Source organism: Acinonyx jubatus, chromosome E3, assembly GCF_027475565.1.
Source record: "Acinonyx jubatus isolate Ajub_Pintada_27869175 chromosome E3, VMU_Ajub_asm_v1.0, whole genome shotgun sequence".
Classification (NCBI taxonomy): domain Eukaryota; kingdom Metazoa; phylum Chordata; class Mammalia; order Carnivora; family Felidae; genus Acinonyx; species Acinonyx jubatus.
The window spans coordinates 16869155-16888928 of NC_069398.1; the positions used below are offsets into that span (position 1 = coordinate 16869155).

General features: G+C 54.4%; 1 protein-coding gene and 1 pseudogene across 1 annotated transcript; one reads left to right on the top strand and one right to left on the bottom strand.

Annotated features, from left to right (window-relative positions):
• Nucleotides 1-1417: 1417 nt before the first annotated feature.
• CE3H16orf82 (chromosome E3 C16orf82 homolog) lies at nucleotides 1418-3356 on the top strand (the record flags this gene model as incomplete). The annotated part of the gene is given in 2 exon segments (XM_015062269.2): nucleotides 1418-1905; nucleotides 1907-3356. Coding segments are annotated over 2 exon segments (636 nt in total), but the record flags the coding sequence as incomplete, so codon positions are not given.
• Nucleotides 3357-12400: 9044 nt separating this feature from the next.
• Nucleotides 12401-13755, bottom strand: LOC106966185 (proliferating cell nuclear antigen-like; annotated as a pseudogene).
• Nucleotides 13756-19774: the final 6019 nt, after the last annotated feature.

Here is a 19774-nt window from a genome sequence, read left to right on the forward strand (position 1 = left end):
GGGAGTGGAACCACAGCAGGCCAGAGTCCCAAGATGGAGAGGGGCAGTCACTCTATTCATGGAGCACCGTCCAGCCTACCGTCCCCCCGCCTCCCCGTTTTATTTTCCCCACAGCACTTCTGTCGGAAATGAGCCTGTGTGTCCCCCCAACTCTCGACTGTGAGGCCCAGCAAGGAGGGACTGCCCGGCTGTCTGTAGAGGGTCTAACAGAACACTTAGCACTTAGCACTCATTTCTCTTCAACTAATGTTTGTGGAGGGTTTAATCGCCACCACCCATTTGGGGCATCGCTAAGCACGGCTCCGAAGCGGACGAGCTGAGGCTCGAACCCACGCTGATCTCACCTCTGAGACACTAGGCTCTGCCCTTCCTCACAGCCCTTACCACGGTGCATGCCGTTCGGCGTGCTTCAGAAGGAGGCCGTGCCGTTTCTAGAAGGCCATCCTGCCCCTGACCCAGAGGCTCGTGGACCCCGCAGCTGGCCTTGACCCTGCTCTTCCTCGAGCCCCCAGATACGGCCCCTCAGCAAGCCCTGAGTCCTGCCTTCTAGATACACCCAGGATCTCCCAGCTCTGTGGCCACTCGATGGTCCGGGCCCTCCCTGTCACTCCCGGATTCCTGCACTGACCCCACCCAGCTCCCTGTCCCACCCTGCCCACCGGACGTCCCCCCATGCAGCGGCCTGCTCCAACTCCGGTCTGCTCATCACTGCTGACGAGTCTCCAGCAGCTCCCAACTCACCAGGGCCACAGGTCCTAGCCTCCCCGAGAGAATAAGGAAACAAAATCTCTGCCCTTGCAAAGATATTCGAGCAGAGGGAACCAGCAATAAGGAACCGACACATCGAAAGACTTGCAAACTGCACTTAATGCCATAAAGCACATAAGTTAGAAAGTGACATAGAGAATAACAGAGGGATGTTCTTGTAGAGGCCAGGGACACTTTAGCTGAGGCTTGAAGGCCAAGGGGCTGAGGGAAGAACATTCCAGGTAGAAACTTTTTTTTTTTTTTTTGCCAGTGCAAAGTCCCTGTGGCAGGTAAGAGCTCCAAATAAGAAAACAGCCAACATGACCGCACCTCAAGGTGATGAAGGGGTAGGGTGTGATGTGGGACCAGTGACCAATGACATCCTAAAGAAATGCAGCTCAGAAGGGGCTCAGCCAGGAGGCACACCCAGATGTCATGATATGGCAAAGCAGGGGCCACAGGCCCCGTAGGAAATGTCCCCAGGAAGGTGGTCCTTGCCTCTCTCTGGCCATAAGTCCTTTTTCTACCCACCTCCAGCCCCAGCCACTGATGTAACTGGTGCCAGGACAGCATTGTCCTCCCTCCCACACCCACCCCGCCTCATAGACCCATCACCATGGGAACCAGGCCAGCCAATCAGAACACTGCCCTTTGAAAGGCCACCTTATAAATTGAACTGCCTCTCCCCCAGACAAACCACACCCACCATTCAGAGGCCTCCCAGGGTCCCCTCCCCCTGGATAAACCAGATCATCTGTCCCTCACTTTCCTCCAGGGTGCAACAGGGGAGTCTGCTGCTTGGAATGCTCAGGACCAAGCTCCAGGCCTCCCATCCCCCAGCTTAGAGCCCCAGTCACCCGCGTGGCCACACCATGACGCAGGAGCCACTCAGGGGCCCCTGAGACTTCTGGGCAGCAACCTGGGAAACGCGTGGAGAAGGGAGAGCGACTTGCTGAGCCTGCGACAGTCCAGCCTGGGGACATGCAGGGACAGTGACACCAGCCTGTTGGACAGCGGGTATGCGGGGGACGAGGAGAACAGCGAGGTCAGCCTGGTGGCCAGGAGACACATCGTGAGGTTGCACAGAAGTCTCAACACCCAGACAGACAGCGCCCAGAGCAGCCAGCTGTGTGCCATCTACTCCCCCAGCCAGGTAAGGAGCCAGCCGGGCGCACAGAGCAGACCAGGCTGGAGGGGAAGAGGGACACCAGCCTGCCCAGCAGCGGCATCGGCAGCGGGGCCAGCAGCCTGACCAGCATGAGCTTCATCAGTCTGGGCAGCAGCGCCCTCAACTACCAGGTGAGTAGCGGGCTGTTCAGTTCCACCAGCAGCCTTCCCTCCAGCCAGGCCAGCAGCCGCCAGGGCACGCGGGAGGACGGCGGCGTGCAGACCGGGGTGAAAAGTAACACCAGTCTGCAGGAGGACGGGGCCGGAGGCAAGGCCAAGGCCAGCGACCAAGGTCGGGGGCAAGGCCAAAGCCAGGCCACCGAGGGCGAGCAGCCTGCCCAGACGTGCGTGCCTGCATGAGAAGGCTCACCGGCCACTAGGGTCTTGAAAACTGGACGTGAACCCCCAGCAAGCCTGGGCTTTACCCAGAGCGGTTACGGCCAAGCAGACGCCTTTAAAAAGCACCCAGTGCGTCTGAACCTTGGGTGGAGAGCCCCGTTTGTAGCAACGACTGTCGGCGGCAGGGTGACGTGTAGCAAGAACTGTGAAAGGTAAGCACCACCTGCAGGGACCGTCAGCGATCAACGGCACGACCGTCTACTCTGAAGCTGCAGCAGGATCCTGGGGGGCTGGGTCTACCCTCCACTGCGAGCCCCAGCGACGAGCCACCTCTAACAGGATCCGTCACTGGCAAAACCGTCTGTACGAGAACCGTCATGGCGGGATCGCCAGCCAAAACTCATCGGTGGGGACGATCGCGGTCAGCAGCAAATGCCAGCTCTGTTTTAGAACCATCTGATGTCAGAACCTCCCATGGAGAAACCGTGCGAAGTGGTGAGCACCGTCTACAGTCAACACCAACCGTGATGAGCTCAGGAGAAGCAAGCACCAGCCGCGGCTGGGACCGTCCGCGTCGGGAGCCAGCCGAAGGAAGCACCATCGACGGGAAACCACAACCCTGGGGAGCCGGACGCCTACCAAGCTCTGCAAGATGTGCTGCCTGCGAGAGCCAGAGAGGCTCCGGACGGGGCTCCCTGAGGCCCCGTCCCTGTCTCAATGTGCATCTCCAAGGAGGTAGAGGAGAGAAAGGAGCCCAGACACCTTCTCGGTTGAGATGGTTAGGACTGCTTCCTATGGCAGGACAATGCCATGGTCAATGCTTAACGGCGACAGAAACCAACCCAGCCAAGCATGGCTGGGATGAGACAGCTCTGAGCCGTTTAGCAAAAGTCTCCTGGACGGGTGGGAGGGCTGAGGACGCTTGCCTGCCCCTTCTCAGGACCATAAAGCCCTTCCCCGGGGGGCTGACCGTGAAAACCCTGGGGAGGGAGCATGTCCACGGAGGGGCGGAGGTCAGAACAGTCACGAAGACATCCACTAGGTACCAGAAGGAAAGCTGAGGGGGCACCAGAGACAATAAAAAGTGTCTGGAGAGGCTGAAAGGGTGTGAGGTTCGTGTGTGTGTTCCCGGCCGAGGTTACAGAGACAAACTCAGACGCACTAAAGAGCCGTGTTGACAGGAGGGCTTAGCTACCAACTCTGTTACCTCCAGGCTGGTGATCTGGGGGAAAATGCTTACAATTTTGGAGCCTGAGTTTCTTCATCTGGAAAATGGGAACGATACCCTCTATGTCATACATAGATAGAAGGGTCATGTGGATTACGTGAAAACGGCTTTTTTAACTTTATTCATTTTGAGAGCGACCGGGACAGAGTGAGTGGGGGAGGGGCAGAGAGAGGGAGAGAGAGAGAACCCAGGTAGGTTCCGAGATGCCAGCACAGAGCCCGACACGAGGCTCAGTCTCACAGACTGCAAGATCACGACCTGAGCTGAAGTCAAGAGTCAGACGCTTAACCAACTGAGCCACCCGGGAGCCCCTAGATGAAGTATTCTTGACCAAAACAAAAACCAAAAAACCGAAAACAATGGACCCATAGCATCTGCTTAGAAGTCGAGGCAGATCACAGATGGTTTGCTAGGTTTCAGGAGTTAGCGGTTCTGGGTTCAAGGGCATCGCGTGTCTGGACTGCTGAGGCCCTTCCTCTGGAGCGTGAGTACATTCTCCCCCACTCTCCTCCCAGCAAAATCGCTTAGCGGGAACAGAGCACCCACAACCCAGGCCCCTCCCAGCCCTGCCCAAGGGGGTCCCTGTCTGCCCATCGCCGCCCCCACCCCCATTGCTGCCCTGCTCTCCTGTCTCAGAGGGTGACAGAGGGCACACAGAGGCAAAGTTGTAGGTGCTGCTGCATGCTGAGCCCTCGGTGTGGAGGCCACAGACCGCTCGGGCACAGAGTGGCCACCATGAGCTCACCACCGTCCCCTGACCACCTCCTCCTGTCTCCTTTCTCAGCAAACGCCATCATCTCACTCCATTGTTCGGGCTGGACCCTCATCACGAGGGGGGTCTACCCCTGCCTCAGCCCCACTTTTCATCAGTCCCTAACACCGCCCCTCCCCCACTGCTGACCCCCTAATCCAGGCCCCTTCCTCCCCGACCAGTGGTTCCCAGCCCTACCTGCACAGTAGAGTCACCTGGGGAATATCTACAAGATACAGATGCCCGGGCCACTCCAGAGACCTGGACTGGGCATCCGTAGTGGGTTTAAAGCTCCTCGGGTGACGAAAATGTACAGCCAGGGCTGGGAAGCACCTCTGCCCTTGCTGTGTTCCCCATCAAATGCACTTTCAAGCCCTGGGGTCTAAAACTGACACCTGCAGGAACGAGGAAGTTGCTACAAGGGAGCAGGGGAGGGGCTTTGGCACACTGGAGAGCATGCAACCCCACACAAGGAGAAGCCAGAAGTTCAAAATTGTATGTCAAATCTCCTGATTTTTTAACTATTTTTAACATTTATTTTTGAGAGACAGCGAGAGCGTGAGCGGGGGAGGGGCAGAGAGAGAGGGAGACACAGAATCCAAATCAGCCTCCAGGCTCTGAACTGTCAGCACAGAGCCCGACGCGGGGCTCGAACTCGTGAACAGGCGCGCCTCAAATCTCCTGATTTCCAAACATTGGTCACAAAATCAAATTCTCTCCAAAAAGCGGGGGTGGTCAATGAAAACATTTCTGAAGGCAATTTCAGAACCACACACAGAGGCTTCTGCTTCTGAATAGAGAACACGGCGATCTTTCTGAAACAAAACTTGGCTTCTCTTCCCTAACTGCTTAAAAACTTCCGAATTTCCCCGCGGGCCAAAGGATTTGACACGGCCTTCAAGGCTCTACAACAAGCTGACCTGAATATGTTTTCCTTACCTGGACTCCTGCCACCTCCCCCTAACCCTCTCTAGACCACCTCAAACCTGTCATGACTTATGTGCAGTAACATGTACTCGTTTTCGTGTACAGTTCTCTGGTTTTTGATAAGCACACGTGGTCAGCACACCCTCAATACCAAATAGTTCCATCGCACCTCAAAAGTCCCCTTTTGCCCCTTTCGGTCAGTTCCTCCCACCCCAGCACCGCTGGCCAGTTTTCTGTCCCTCGTCTTCCAGAATGTCACACACGTAGAAGCACACGTTGCTAGCAGCCTTACAAGCCTGGCGGCTTTCACTTGGCCATTTGTGACTCACCCGCGTTGTTTGCTGCTGAGTAATGTTTCATGGTCCATCAGGTCTCTGGTTGAGAGGCATTTGGGTTGTTTCTCAGTCGGGGACGTTACGAAACGACTAATAATCACTTACGTACAGGTTTTGGTATGAACATAAGTTTCTCACTTCACTCTGCTGAGCACCCACGAGTGGGATGGCTGCCTGGGACGGAAGGGTGCCTAGCTTTGTAAGGACCCACCGAGTCACTTTCTGAAGGTGGCTTTCCTTTGTGATTGCCAGCACTTTGTAATTTCCCGAGTTTGGGTTTTTCATTTTCGCCCTTGAAGTCCCTGTCCATTATCTTAACCCTAAGAGGTAGTTTGTACCGGTCTCCCATTATTAACTCGATTTTATAGATGGGGAAACTGAGGCACAGAGAGGCCAACTCTGGGTAGGTTAGTGGCAGGGCTGGTATTTGAACCCGTGCCGTTGGCTCCAGAGTCCATGACCTTAACCATTCCCTGCTTTGGACATTTAGGGTCCCGGCACACCCAGGGGATGGGCCGCCCCCACACGCAGAGCTCCCGGCCGGCTGTTTCTTGTCCCGAGCCCCTTAAGTGTGGCACCCCCCACTCTTCGTGTCTGCCCCCCTGAGGACAGCTGTCACTCCCCACCCCCTGCCGGTATCGTCAATGCCACTTCCGTGTCAGTAGCATCAACAGTGGCTGAATGAGCGAACGAAGGGGAGACAGTGGGTGAAGGATGAATTGCTGAGTCAGAAGAAAGCTGAGTCCCCCACGGCCTGCATCCCAGCGACCACAGCCCGCGGTCCAAAAGCAAATGCGGCTCAGGATCCGAAAATTAAATACCGCTCCGGGTGCACGCCTGAGCCCCCAGGGCCGCTCCATCCTTCTCTCGCCGTCTGCCTGGCAGATACGTCTCGGCCCAGCTCTCTCCCGGCGCTTGGGAGGCAGCAAGCTCTTGGAGCAGGGACCATTTTTCAAGCGGGTCCAGTGATTTTCTCCTTTCCTGTCCACGGGCTTGGTGTTGGGGACGCGGCGTGCTTGGAGCGATGGGCTGGCTGCGGGCACTGGCTCCTGAATTATTAACTGGGCTGGGGAGAGAGTTGCTTACAAATGCTGTCTGTCCAGCAGCCCGGGCAGCTCACAGACTTCAAACAGGCCTGGAGCAGGGGGGCGGGAAGGCGAGGGACTCGGCCGGGGGGGGCCCCACACGCTGGCCAGATCTGAAGCCTCTCTTGCCGAGCGCTCCCTTGGCCTTCGTCCCCCGCCCCGGAAGAAGTTCATTTTTCTTGAGCTCTTTGCCCCATAGTGCCTGCTTTGCTGGATTTAAGCAGCTGACGTCACCTCTTCCGCCCACTGCAAAACCAGTGGGCGAGTAGATGGAGTCTAGTGATTAGGGTACGTTCTGAGACACAGACCCTTGGTCTGTGGCTTATCACGGGTAGGGAGCAGAGTAGGGTGTCTGAGGTTGGGTCCCCAGAAGGAGAGCTTGAGACGGTGGTTCTCATGAGGGGCGTTCCAAGGAGAAGGGGAATAAGGGACACGGGATGGGGCTGGGGACTGGCCTCAGGAGGACCCCATGGGGAGCTCCGGAGCGTCTCCTGCAGCTCAGGCAAAGGCCCTTTGTACCCCCACACCCTGAACCCCCACACCCATAACCTCCTGAGCAAATGCGGCTCAGCGGGTTATGTGTGGAAAAGCTCCAGTCCAAATGGGCCATTCTTCAGAGAAGGGAAAGCCACGAGCCACTTGTAGCTACCAGCCACCACGTAGCCAAAACTGGTATGGTGGCCTCACGGGGTGATCAGGACCCCAGCTCCTTCTGGATCTCCGTTCCACCCTCCTCCAGATGAGGTCCTCATCCTCATGGTCCAAGGTGGCTGCCCCAGCTTCCCCAACACATCAAGGAGAGCAGGGGGAGGAAGGAGAGAAGAAAGGTTTGACCCTTCTTTCTTAAGGAGATGCCCTAAAAGTGTCCCACAACACAGCTACATGGAGCTGTAAAGGAGGTGAGGAAATTCGGTCCTCATTCAAGAAACAATGTGTGGGAATAAAAACTGGCATCCTGTTAGTAACAACGGAGGAAGGAACGGATATTGAGGTAAATACTCTCCCCCATCCATTCTCCCTTCAGAAGCTAAAGGGGCTTTTTAACTCTCTACAAAAAAGACAAATCACTTTACTTAAAATCTCTGCGGTTGTTGGCAAAAATGGCCCTAATACTTAGCAGCTCCTCCCACTGAGAGGAGGAGTTTGCTTCTCCCTCCCCTGAATCTGGGCTGATCTCGTGATGTGCTCCGACCAGCAGGAAGGGACTGACGCTCCGCAGCTCCTGGTCTAGGCCTTCAGAGGCCTCGTGGCTTCCGTTCACACACGCCCTGCAGCCACCCTGGGACCAAGCCTGCGCTGGCCTGTCACAGGAGGAGAGAGTCCCCAGCTCCCCCAGCCGTGCCTTCCAAGGCCGTCATAAGCCAGCCGGCCCCACGTGACCCACCAGCTGACCCTGCACACATGAATGAGTGCGCCCAAGGGCAGCTGGGCCTGACCCAGGCCGGAAGAGCCACGAACCCAGCCCAGCAGCACAGCCTGCTGTCCTGTGGGCTCCCAACCAGAACTAGAGACGGCTGCTTTAAGTCATTGTGGTTGGGGACAGTTTGTTACATGGCCCAGGCTAACTGATAATGCTCCGATGACCTCCCCTTGCTCTCAGGATAAAGAGCAACGACCAGCAGGGGTCGGGCCTTGGCTGACCATTCCAGCCTCATCCCAAGCACGCTCCCCTCTGTGGGGCCTTCACTTCCACAGACCCACTGACCCCGAACCTTTGCAGCTGCCCCGTCACCTGGTTACTGCCTCCCCTTCCTGCAGAGCTCAGCTCACATGTCACTTCCCCAGGGAAGGCTGCCCTGGCCCCCCCGACCTGACCCACGCTCTCGGGCCACCACGTCCCTCTCTTCCACAGCACTTATGCTTTACATTTTGTCACTTTACACTTCCTCATGGGATTCTTAGATTAAATCTGCCTCGCCCACAAGGCTTCAACTCCACGGGAGCAAGGACTGGGTCTATTTGGCTCACTGTTGTGTCCCCAGAGCCCAGAACAATGCCTTTTCACAGTGGGTATGGCCGTTGTGTCTCGGAATGCACATCCGCGCCCTGCATACAGTAGGCGTCCAATACAGACTTCAGGATGAAGGAGTTGAATCTGAGCATTGCCAAAGGCCATCGGTGGAAACTCGTCACGCCTTGACTGTAATGTTCTTCAAATATGAAAGGTGACAAAATGGGAGCCCACAGAGTTTTTAAGTGACACACACAGACTCATCAAGTTTGTCACAAATGTGACTATGAACAGCCTTACCTCTTGGCTCATCTGAGTCCATAGGGCCACCTGCTTTTCTCAACGGACGTCAGTTACAGTTTGCGAAAATGTGCCTAGAATCCTTTCTTCCTGATAAGAAATCCTTCACTTACGTATCCCGTGAACCGCAGTGTGGGCACAGGATGGCCTCACATTCATCCTAGAATTCGCGGCGATTCCAAGAGCGGGCTCAGGGTTCGGAATCCCTGGGCCTGAGTCTTGGCTCTGACGCACAAGAGCTGCGTGCCTCGGGACCCATGCCTTAACCTGCCGAGCCCTCAGTGCCATCATCTGTAAAATGGGGGTGAAAAAGCTCCTCCTAGGGTCGTGAAGACGTGAGAAACCAAAGAGGAATGAACGAATGAGCTCAGGCCCATGCTGGACAGCGGAGAATCAAGTCAGAAAAAGACACCTTTGGGCTGTTCCGAGCTGGGGCCACACACCAGAAGTACCAGCCCCCAGGCTTCGCTTAAAGACCCAAACTGCTGGCTACCTGAGATTTGGAAACCCTGGCCCCCCTGCCATTCCCACCTGCCAGCAAGCAGCTGGAGCTCACCTCCCCTGCTCCAGACTCAGGCCTTCGGGTGTGCGACCCCGGGCAAGCAGTGCAGATAGTTGAGCAGTGCAGCCGAGCAGATGATGGGGTCCGGGAGGGCAGGGGGCCCTGCACAGCCTGCAGCCTGCAGCCCGGGTAGACAAAAAGGCAGGGCACAGGCTCTGCCCCCACACAGGACCATGCAGGTGGCAATGGATAGGTCGGTCCCCTTCCCTGGCTTTAGTTTACCCCAAAGGTACACGAAGGGGCTCTAGCAGCCTGATGGCTTTTACGCATTTCTTAAGTGTACCTGAAACCATCATTGCTCCACCCCCACCCCAAATGAAAGTAAACCCACACGCACGTGTGAGCAGAGCTTGCCGGGGAGAAGGCTGGGCAGCGGGGCAGGGCCCTGAAACCCCGTCTCATCAGTCTGGGCCCACAAGCGCCGGGCCAAGCGAGGAACACGGCGTGAGTGCCACCTGAGCCTGATTCGCCTGTCACACCTTAGACTGAACTCTTTCAACCAGCCCCATGTGGTCTATCTACCAAACAACGACTTTTTATTTCCATCAGGAAACATGTGCCCTTGGGGCGTCTGGGTGGCTCAGTCGGTTGAGCATCCGACCCTTGACTTTGGCTCAGGTCACGATCTCACGGTTCACAGGACCGAACCCCGCCATCCGGGCTGCTTGGGATTTTCTCTCTTTCTCTTTCTCTGCCCCTCCCCTGCTCGTGCTCTGTCTCTCTCACTCTCAAAAGGAATAAACATGAAAAAATTTAAAAACAGTGTGCTTCCCCATTTGTCTTGAAGCACGCGGCCCTCTTAGTCTGTCTTTCACTTTCCCGTGTTTGCTGGGCGTGTGGCTCTCAAGAAAGAGTCTACATCCTTCCTTGCTTTGTGGGAAAAAACTAGGGTTGCAGTGACAGAGATAATGACAGACAGCGGCTGTCGTCAGCCTCAGGACAGGAAGGCGAAAGGGAAGAGGGGGGACGGTGGTGATCTGGCACACACAGGCCACCCCACACCAGCCAATGGCTGCCTTCAAGGAAGAGGTTCCAGGTGGCCAAGTCTGCTATTTCTAGAAAATCAGAAACCCAGACTTTTGATGAGAAGTCTCCTGACTTAAATATTATTACTAACTTTTCTGCCAAACAAGACCCTGTTCCAACAAAACACACCCATAGATGCAGACTTACCCCAGGAGCCGCCAGTGTGAGACATCCACCCTGAGACGGGCCTCGGAAGCCAGTTCTCCTTGGAGGCTGGCTGCCTTCCCACCCTGAACTTGGCAAGATCAAATCTGAGCCGACAAAAGAATTCCCTTGCTTGGGAACCCCGCACAAACTGCCCCCTGCCCCCCCCCCCCAACACAGAGAACAGATGTGACACGTGAACTGAGGCAAGAACGCAGCTGGAGATTGGATGGATGGACCTTGGAAACACAAAGCACAATTTGCTCAAAACTGGTGACGGGCAATCGGTCGGACCAGGCTGAGAAGGGTTCACACCGACACCAGAACGCAGGAACCACCAATGCTCCTCACGCCAGTCCCTGGATCTTTCTCAAACAAATCCGAACGAGTATCCAGCACCCCACTTACACCTTCGCTGGCTCCCCATTGCCCTCAGAGTGAGGTCCAAATGCAAGGCCTTAACTTGACCTTAATGCCTTAGGTGCAGCCTCTTCTCTGGGGATCCTTGCCATGTGCCCCAGGGGCCCTTGCTGTCCCCACAAAAGTACTTTTCCTTCTCTCTCTCTTCTGGGGCTTTTTTATAAATGTTATAAAAATGTTATAACCTAGAACACCCTCCTCCTTCTTTTCCTACCCAACTCTCTCCGTAGGATTCAGTGCAGGTGTGGCCTCCACCAGAAAGCCCTCCCTGATCACACCTCAGGCTGAATTTAGGTGTCACTCCCGCACCCACGACCTTCTCCTTTCCCCCGTCTGTGTTCAAGTCACTGTGAGTTGCAATTATCTGCTTCCTAGATGGTTTCTCCCCCAAGGAGACAGTATCTTCAGCGCTTAGCACAGAGTAGGTACTCAGTAAATGTGTGAAGGAAGGAAAGGAGGAGGTCTGAAATGGAACAGAGACCATCCCCCCAGTGCTTTGGGGTATATATCTCCCTGGGGACAGAGGCCTCAATGAGTACTCAAAGGCCTTTCCGTCCCTTGGGCCTCAAAGAATCACAGTTCAGAGTTGGCAGGATTGGTCCTCAGAGAAGGACAGACTTTATCGATGGTCACACAGCAACGTGGGAGCAAAACTGCATGGAAAGTTCCAATCAGAACTCTGCTGTTGTGGTTGGCTTCTGTTTGCTTCCCCAGATGCCCCTCCCCCCACCAAGGGCTCAGGGAAAAGTCAAGGTGATGGGGCTGGTGGCGGGGGCTGGGAGGGCAGACACAGAAGGTCTTTTCTCTTCTGGGTCTTCATGGGCATTATAGCTCTATGAATTATTCACCAGAAAATCCGCTTGAGGTAGTGTCTTAGTCTTAATTTTCAATTCCCCTAATGCTGGCCAATTCTGTGCTGAAAAGCTCTCAATTATTAATGTTTCTAAAGCAATATTTGTTTTCTCTGCATCCAGCAACAACCGAGGCCTCAAAGCTAGTGATCCTACCCCCGAAATTCCCACAGAGCTTCGCCTTGCTGAGGAAGCATTTCAAAGGGGTCAGGGGTGTGTTAGGGTACGGCAGCCAGACTGAGAGCATTATATGCCCATGCAGAGACAGGTACTTAAAGGTTTTCCATTTTCAGGAACTCCCAGAACGAAGGAAACTGTACAAATAGCAAAAACAATGACTATGTATTTGTGTCTTCTGTGCCAAACGTGAAGCTAAACACTTTACTTTTACTTATTTGACTCCATTTCCTTTGGAAATTCAAATAATTCCTTTCAACTGCAAACAATTCTTAAAACTGCATTTGGAGTCAAAGCCCTGTGTTATCAAAATCATAAGGAGAATTTCTTTTTTTTTTTTTTTTAAGTTTATTTACTTCGAGAAAGAGAGAGAGCACACACATGCGGGCGCACGTGCAAGCAGGGGAGGGTCAGAGAGAGACTGAGGGAGAGACCGAACCCCAAGCAGGCTCCTGGCCGTCAGTGCGGAGCCCCACGCGGGGCTCGATCCCACAAACCGTGAGATCATGACGAGCAGAAATCAAGAGTCGGACGCTTAACCGACTGAGCCACCCAAGCACCCCTGCAAATCAAAAGGAGAATTTTTAGGTAAGGCAGAATCAGTTCTACATTAACAAGACCAGATCCGACTTGGGGATGGATTCTTTAGCCAAACTGTAGACAATGGAAAGTGTTTACAGAAAACGATATCTACCCATGTACTCAGAGGTGCACACTATATGCTGGCATTCAGAAGGCGCTCTCAAAGAGCTTTGTTTTATTTTCTTGGATTTTAAGATGCCTAAGGCCCTCTTCATCCTCGATCTTGGGGGCCAGATAGCACTTCACACGCCCCACCCCAGCAATCTTACACTCTACCACGAGGGGTCCATCTGCCGGCACACGGAGTGCTACTGTAGGGGAGAGTGGGGTCGCTTTCATAAAGAGGTTCAGGGACCTCGGTGCAAAAGCTAGCTGAACTTGGTTCACTCAGCTCTACAGTAACAGCGTCCTCCTCTTTGTCAACGTTATTCCTTTTCGACCACTTAATACTTCCGTTCCCAGGTTTCTGCACTTGGAGAAAATCTCGCTCTGTCTTTTGCACAAAAGGCTACACCAGGGTCCCCAGCGTGACTGAGATCTGGGCATACAGGTGCGCATTCACCAGAAGGCATCTTCGCTCCACAGCTATACTCTGCGTCTGGATTTCCAAGTTCAACATCTAAGTCCGCTGACTTCATTTCATAGTCTGAAACCTTTCCCTGCTTTGGAGCTTCAAGTACCAGCATCGAGGTCCCTGCATCAGCTCCAACCCTTCGCATAACGACGTCGTCAGTGCCAGCCCAGTTTTGTATTTTGGACGTGCTGGTGAGGTTCACGCTCACGGCCAAGTTGTGGTCACAGCTGGACGTGTGGAAACGCCGGGAGCACAGGGGCGAGCTGCACCGGGGAGGCGTGGGATGAGTCGACACTGGGCAGGTTCACACCCCCAGGCTGATGTCCCAGGGGGCCTTGATGATGACGTCCTTCAGCGGCCCCAGCACCTTCTTCAGGATGGAGCCCTGGACTGGGCACGCCTGGAACACGATGGCAGAGTCACAAGGATGAGGCTACAGGTGGAGGGAAGGAGGAAGGGCTGGCCACCTTAGGTGTCACAGGGTGACAGCAAGCAGGGAACGTGGTGGTGAGAGCCTGTGACCCAGGAAGATCACAACCTACTTATGCAACTTACAAAACTTCTGGGCAGTAAGACTCACCAGTCCCATTTTACAGATGGGAAAACAGACTCAGAGAGGCCCCATCTTTGCCCACGGTTCCTCACCTCATCAATGTGGAGAACAGGATTTGGACTCCAACTCTACGTGACTCCACGGGCAGCACCTTCTCTACCTTGACACTATGGTGCCCCCTGGGGTTTTAGCTGCATACAAGGAAGAACTTTCTGGAAGCAAATTATGTTACTCTCAAAGAGCACTTGGATGAGCCATTGGCAAGAGGAAGATACGAATGGGAGGAAATTCTGAAGGTGGGGGCAGCAGAACCGAGGGCATCTGTGGTGCCCCCACGAGGGACGGCTCTCCTTTATTGTGACACAGCCGTGATGGCAGGGGGGAGGAGGGGTAAGAGGCAATCTCTGTCAACAGTGACGAAGGCATCCATGTGCACCTTTAACACTCAGGCTCAATGACGGACAAAGGGCACGAAGCCTGGCAGAATAGACGCTTCGGAGTCAGACCAGCCTAGGAGGGCGTCCCCAGCCGAGCCACCTGAGCCAGTCCCTTACCCCCTCTGTGCCTCACTTTCCCACGTCCTTGAAGCAAGTTACCGCCGGCCCCTCCCTCACAGGCTCACGGGCCACACAGCAGGGAGAATGCCCATTTGGGGCCTGGCACACCGTGAGGGACCAACGCATGCCAGCCTCCCTACCCCTTCTCTTCATCGGAGCAAGAGGCTGACGTTTTCAAAAAGATGTGCTAAAAACCAGGGGGAAAGACAGAAAGGAAGCAGACAGAGAAAATACCCTTTGTTTTGCAAGGCTCTTTGGTTGCAAGAGGGAAAAAAATCCACTCAAAGAGCTGGAGCAAAAGGAGAGGGGACAGAGAAAAAGGAGCAGCTGAGTGAGGACGGAGCGGTCCCTTTCAGGACAGGGCGCAGGTGGGGTCCTGCAGAGCCCAGTCAAGGAGCACACGGCAGACAGCCTCCGGGGCCAGGACTGCTCTCTGGGCGCCTGCCTCCTCTCGGCCCTCCCACATCTCGTTTCCCTGTCCCTTCCAGTGTCTGCTCCTCTCTCCTCCCTCTGCAAACTGGCCTTCTGGCTTCTCTGCAGAGAGAGACGGCCACCGGCCACCTCGGGGCCCTGAGGTTTGAAGTCCTTTCCCGAGCACTCAGCAGCCTGCTGAGCATCTTTGAGGTCTCGTTTCCAAATTCTGATTGGCCCAGCTTACTGTCAGGCATGGATCCTGGGCCAATCGGATGGGAGGTGGCAGCGGTGGTGGGGTACAGACGGCAGCTGGGGCTTATGATCTCAAAGGAATGCGATTCCACACAGACAGGCCTACATCCCCACCAGGATGGCTTGAATTAATGTCCTGACAACACCGGTCGGCAAGGCTGTGCAGCAAGGGGAGCTCTGCCCCTCTGCTGGTGGGAGTGGGAAGTGATGCGTCCACCCTGGGAAACTGCTTGGCACGTCTTTCAAAGCCAAACGAAGGTACCCCTGCCCCTTGACCAAGCAATTCCACGGCTGAGGAGACGTGCAAGGTGAATGATTGCTTACGACCACCTGAAGCAATACCTGAAATGTTCACAGCAACCCCAGACCGCAAAGAACCCAAACATCCATCAACAGTAAAGTCAGATGAATAAATTGTGGCATGTTCGTCATATTGCAAAGCGCTGAGAGAAGAAACAACTACCACCACGTGCAACGTAGACAGAGCTCGCCGGGCACGACATTTAGCGAAAGAAGCCGCACCCAAGAGGGTATACACTGTATGATCCAAAAAGTGGATCAGTGGTGATCAAGACTATACTACAGGTTATCTTGGGGGAGTATCAGCTGGGAGAGGGCACAAGGGAGCCTCCTGGGACATTACAAATGCTCCATATCTTCTTTCTCCGTGGTGGTTACGTAAAGAAATCATCAAGATGGGGGCGCCTGGGTGGCTCAGTCGGTTGAGCATCCGACTTCCGCTCAGGTCATGATCTCGCGGTCTGTGAGTTTGAGCCCCGCGTCGGGCTCTGTGCTGACAGCTCGGAGCCTGGAGCCTGCTTCCGATTCTGTGTCTGCCTCTCTCTCTGGCCCTCCCCCCACTCACAGTCTCTTTCTCTCAAAAACAAATGTAAAAAAATAAAAGACTTCAAGACTGTAAAACATACATACATACATACATACATACATACATACATAAATGTTAAAAAATTGACATATAAAAAAAAGAAGAAATCATCAAGCTGAACACTTAAGATTTGTGCCCTTTACTATATGTAAGTCATTCCTCAGTTAAAAAAAAGAAAGGGGGCGCCTGGGTGGCTCAGTCGGTTAAGTGTCCGACTTTGGCTCATGTCATGATCTCACCGCTCGTGAATTCGAGCCCCACGTCGTCGGGCTCTGTGCTGACAGCTCGGAGCCTGGAGCCTGCTTTAGATTCGTGTGTGTCTCTCTCTGCCCATCTCCTGCTCACTCTCTCTCTCTCTCTCTCTCTCAAAAATAAATAAACATTAAAAATTTTTTAAAAAGAGAGAGAGAAGAGCATATTATGGCCATAATACGTATAACATAGAATCAACTACATAAACAACCACACAGTCACCTTTGTCTGGAATAGATGGAGTAAACATACACATGAATGTGTGTTTATTTTACATATGACATATGTGTATATATATATGTATATCTTATATATAGTATGTGCATTACATATGTATAATATATGCATTCGATTCATGCATATATTCATACATATATATGTATATATAAGAGAGAAGGGGGACAAATCTGCATTATATTTGGGGCTTGTATTCAGTCTAGGAAGGGCAGACCGGAGCAAGACCAGGCTGGAGGCAGGGAAGCCTGTGAAAAGGTCGATCTCTTTGTCCAAGCAGGAGATGGCCGTGACTGGCCCCTGAGACGGATGTGGGGAAACAGACTTGAGGGCAGCCGACAGGACATGATGACGGGTGCAATAATGAGGAGGTGAGGGAAGGAGCTGTATTGGGGTGACCCCGGTATTTCTGGCTCGGGTAACTGGGTAGCCAGCAATGCGATCCCCAGATGAGGGAGGCCACAGGAGGGGCAGCCGTGGAGGAGGCAGGGAGGACGGCAGACTTGGTCTCAGGCAGGTGAGGTGTGAGCCACCAGGGGCCCACCAAATGGAGCTGTCAGAATCCATGCGACCCACTGCACCGGACGGGGTCCCCTGGAAACAGACTGGGAGGCGGGGCTCGGTGAGGTGGGTGCCCTGGGGAAGTGACATGGGCGGCCCTGGCGGAGGGACAAGCTGGCCTGTAGTGTGGTTGCAAGGGAGGCAGCCACCTGTCCCGTGCTGAGCTCTGGAGCCAGGTGGCTCCTCGGTGTTGTCCCGAATTGAGAAAAAGGGACCGGGTCTCTGCACCCCCAGCTGGTCAATCACTGGCCGTGGCTGCTCTGGGAGGCGCATCTCCGTGGGTGAGGCCCAGGGCAGTGCCTCGTGAGCAGCTGTATGGCCCCAGCAGGGGAGGGCATCAGCCCGGATGAAGCCCCTGCCCCCCTCCCAGGGTGTATCCAGCTCTGACTCCAAGGAAGCCTGCAGACCGACCGTGAGCATCAGACACCCCTGCTCTCGCTCCCTCACCTGCTTCCCACAGGCACCCACACTCTGGCAAGCCCCTCGCGTCCCAGCCCTGCCCGCGGTGCCCACGGAGCCGGCTCCTTCTGTTTTTTATAGAAAGAGCAGGATTTTCCTCTGATGCAAACACTCAAAGCAATTAAGGCCACTTGTCACCACCATTCCTGTTCTGCGGCCAACCTCTGGAGCATCAGGGGCGATCCCATTGCCACCAAGGCCACAAAATCGCACTCAGGGGCTTGTAGGGTCAGGGGCTGTCTCCCAAGGGCTGGACAAGTTCACTCCCGAGAGGGTCTCTCATCCCCACGTGCCCCGGTCCAAGTCACCAGCATCTGTCACCTGACGCACTGCAGTAGCCCCTCCAGCTTCCATGCTCCCACCCAGCCCTGGCCCCTCTACAGTGTCCTCTCAGCACAGCAGCCAGACTGACACGTTAAACCCTGTCCATTACAGTCCCCCTCTTCTCAAACTCCCACTTCAGCTTCCACCTCTCTGATAAAAAGTCCATCCAACGGCCTTTCTGAGCTCCTTTCTACTCCCCTCCTGCTTGCCTGTTGCACCCTGGCACATTTGCCTCCCCAGGCACACTCCTGCCTCAGGGCCTTTGCACTTGCTGCTTCCCCATCCTGGAATACTTTTTATACCTTCAGATCTCCACTCAAATATCACCTTCTCAAGGAGGCCCTCCCTGACTGCTTTATTTTATTTTATTTTATTTTATTTTATTTTATTTTATTTTATTTTATTTTGATTTCATTTTTAAGTAATCTCTACACCCAACATGGAGATGGAACTCACTACCCTGAGATCAAGAGTCACACGCTCCACCGACTGAGCCAGCCAGGCACCACAGCGAACGCTCTATTTTAAACTCCAGCCCCTCGCCACCTGTCCCGTCCCTTAGCCCTGATTCACTTTCCCCTCTTCAGGAACTGACCTCTGAATGTATAACTTCCTCACTTATTTTACCCGTCGTTGTCTTTCCCGCGAACTCCACAGGGGCAGAGATTTGGGGTTTGTGTCCGGTGACTAGAATGCCACCTCGTGCTTATTAGCGGCGGACCTCCACGTGTGTCGACTACCTGATTTAAGAAACAAATAACAGGTCATGCTTAGCCCTGGTCTTAGCCTCAGCCTGAGGCTGCCACGATGAAATGCCATACACTGGGTGGCTTCAAAGCAGAAACGGGTTTCGTCACCAATCGGGAGGCTGGGAGTCTGAGATCCGACGGCCATTGTGGGTGAGCTCTGGTGAGAGCCCTCTTCCCGGCCTACAGACGGCCACCTCCTTGCCGTGTGCCCACGTGGCCTCTCCTCGGGGCCCACTCACAGTGTTCCTCTTCTTATAAGGCCCCCAGTCCTATCAGATTGAGACCCCACACTTATGACCTCATTTTATACCTTCCAGAAGCCCTATCTCCAAATACAGTCACACCGGGTTTGGGGCTTCAACAAACACATCTTAGGGGCGAGGGAGGGGGCGCAATTCAGACCACAGTAGCTCTAATTTCTATTCTCCTCATTTTACAGATGATAAGACTGAGGCTCCAAGAAGCCACATGCCCGAGCCAAGGGCACCCAGCTCAGAAGTGGCGGAGGAAGCGTCCAAACCAGCATCGGCGTCCCTCTGCCCTGCTGCCTGCCATTCCCTGTGCTGGGAATGCTCTCCCCATGGCCAGCTCCTTCTCCAGCTCAACGGTCACCTGCCCGATAGGGCCCTCCCTATACATGGCAGCCATCTCCTGCTTCTCAGTTACCGTCACGTTGCTTCCTTCATTTTCCTTCACGACCCATGGAACGTTCTGGGATTACCTCCCGCCTACCTGTCCAGGTGTGGGCGGAATGCTGGAGACCCAGGCAGGCAAGGGAGTCAGTGGAGACAACCTCAGGCTCGTGACAACAATGACCTCTCACAGGACGCTCACACATGCAGAGAAAATCAATTTGCCAAATGACCGATTTACTGGGCAACTAATTCACTGAATCTTTGTTTCTACTGTTTATGAGGTTTTCGCCACTCGTGGCCCAAAGCAGTTTGGGCAGCCTTTGGGGATTTTTCAAAGTCCTACTGTAGCTGCACTGCCCCAGCCCCGTGTGCCTCTGCCCTCGAAACAGCTGAGGACGTGTTCCCGAGACCTCCTCTCATGGGGCTGCCGTGGCCACAGGCCTGGGGCAGGGCACTGGGAAGGACATCTGCTGGCCATCACTCAGACTGCGGACTCATCATGGACACGCTCCCCCAGCCAAAGTGCTACTGCCCTTCCAGGCTGGGGGGTCTGCAGGCCACAGGTACCAGAACCTGAACCTGAGCAAGGTAACTGAGGGATTTGCCTCACATAGAATATTTAGGGGCTCAAAACGAACTCAAAAACCACAATAAACTCTTGAATGCAATACTTCCAAAAATCAAAAATCAAAAATACTAATGCAAAAATTACACAAGGAACAGAATAAGCAC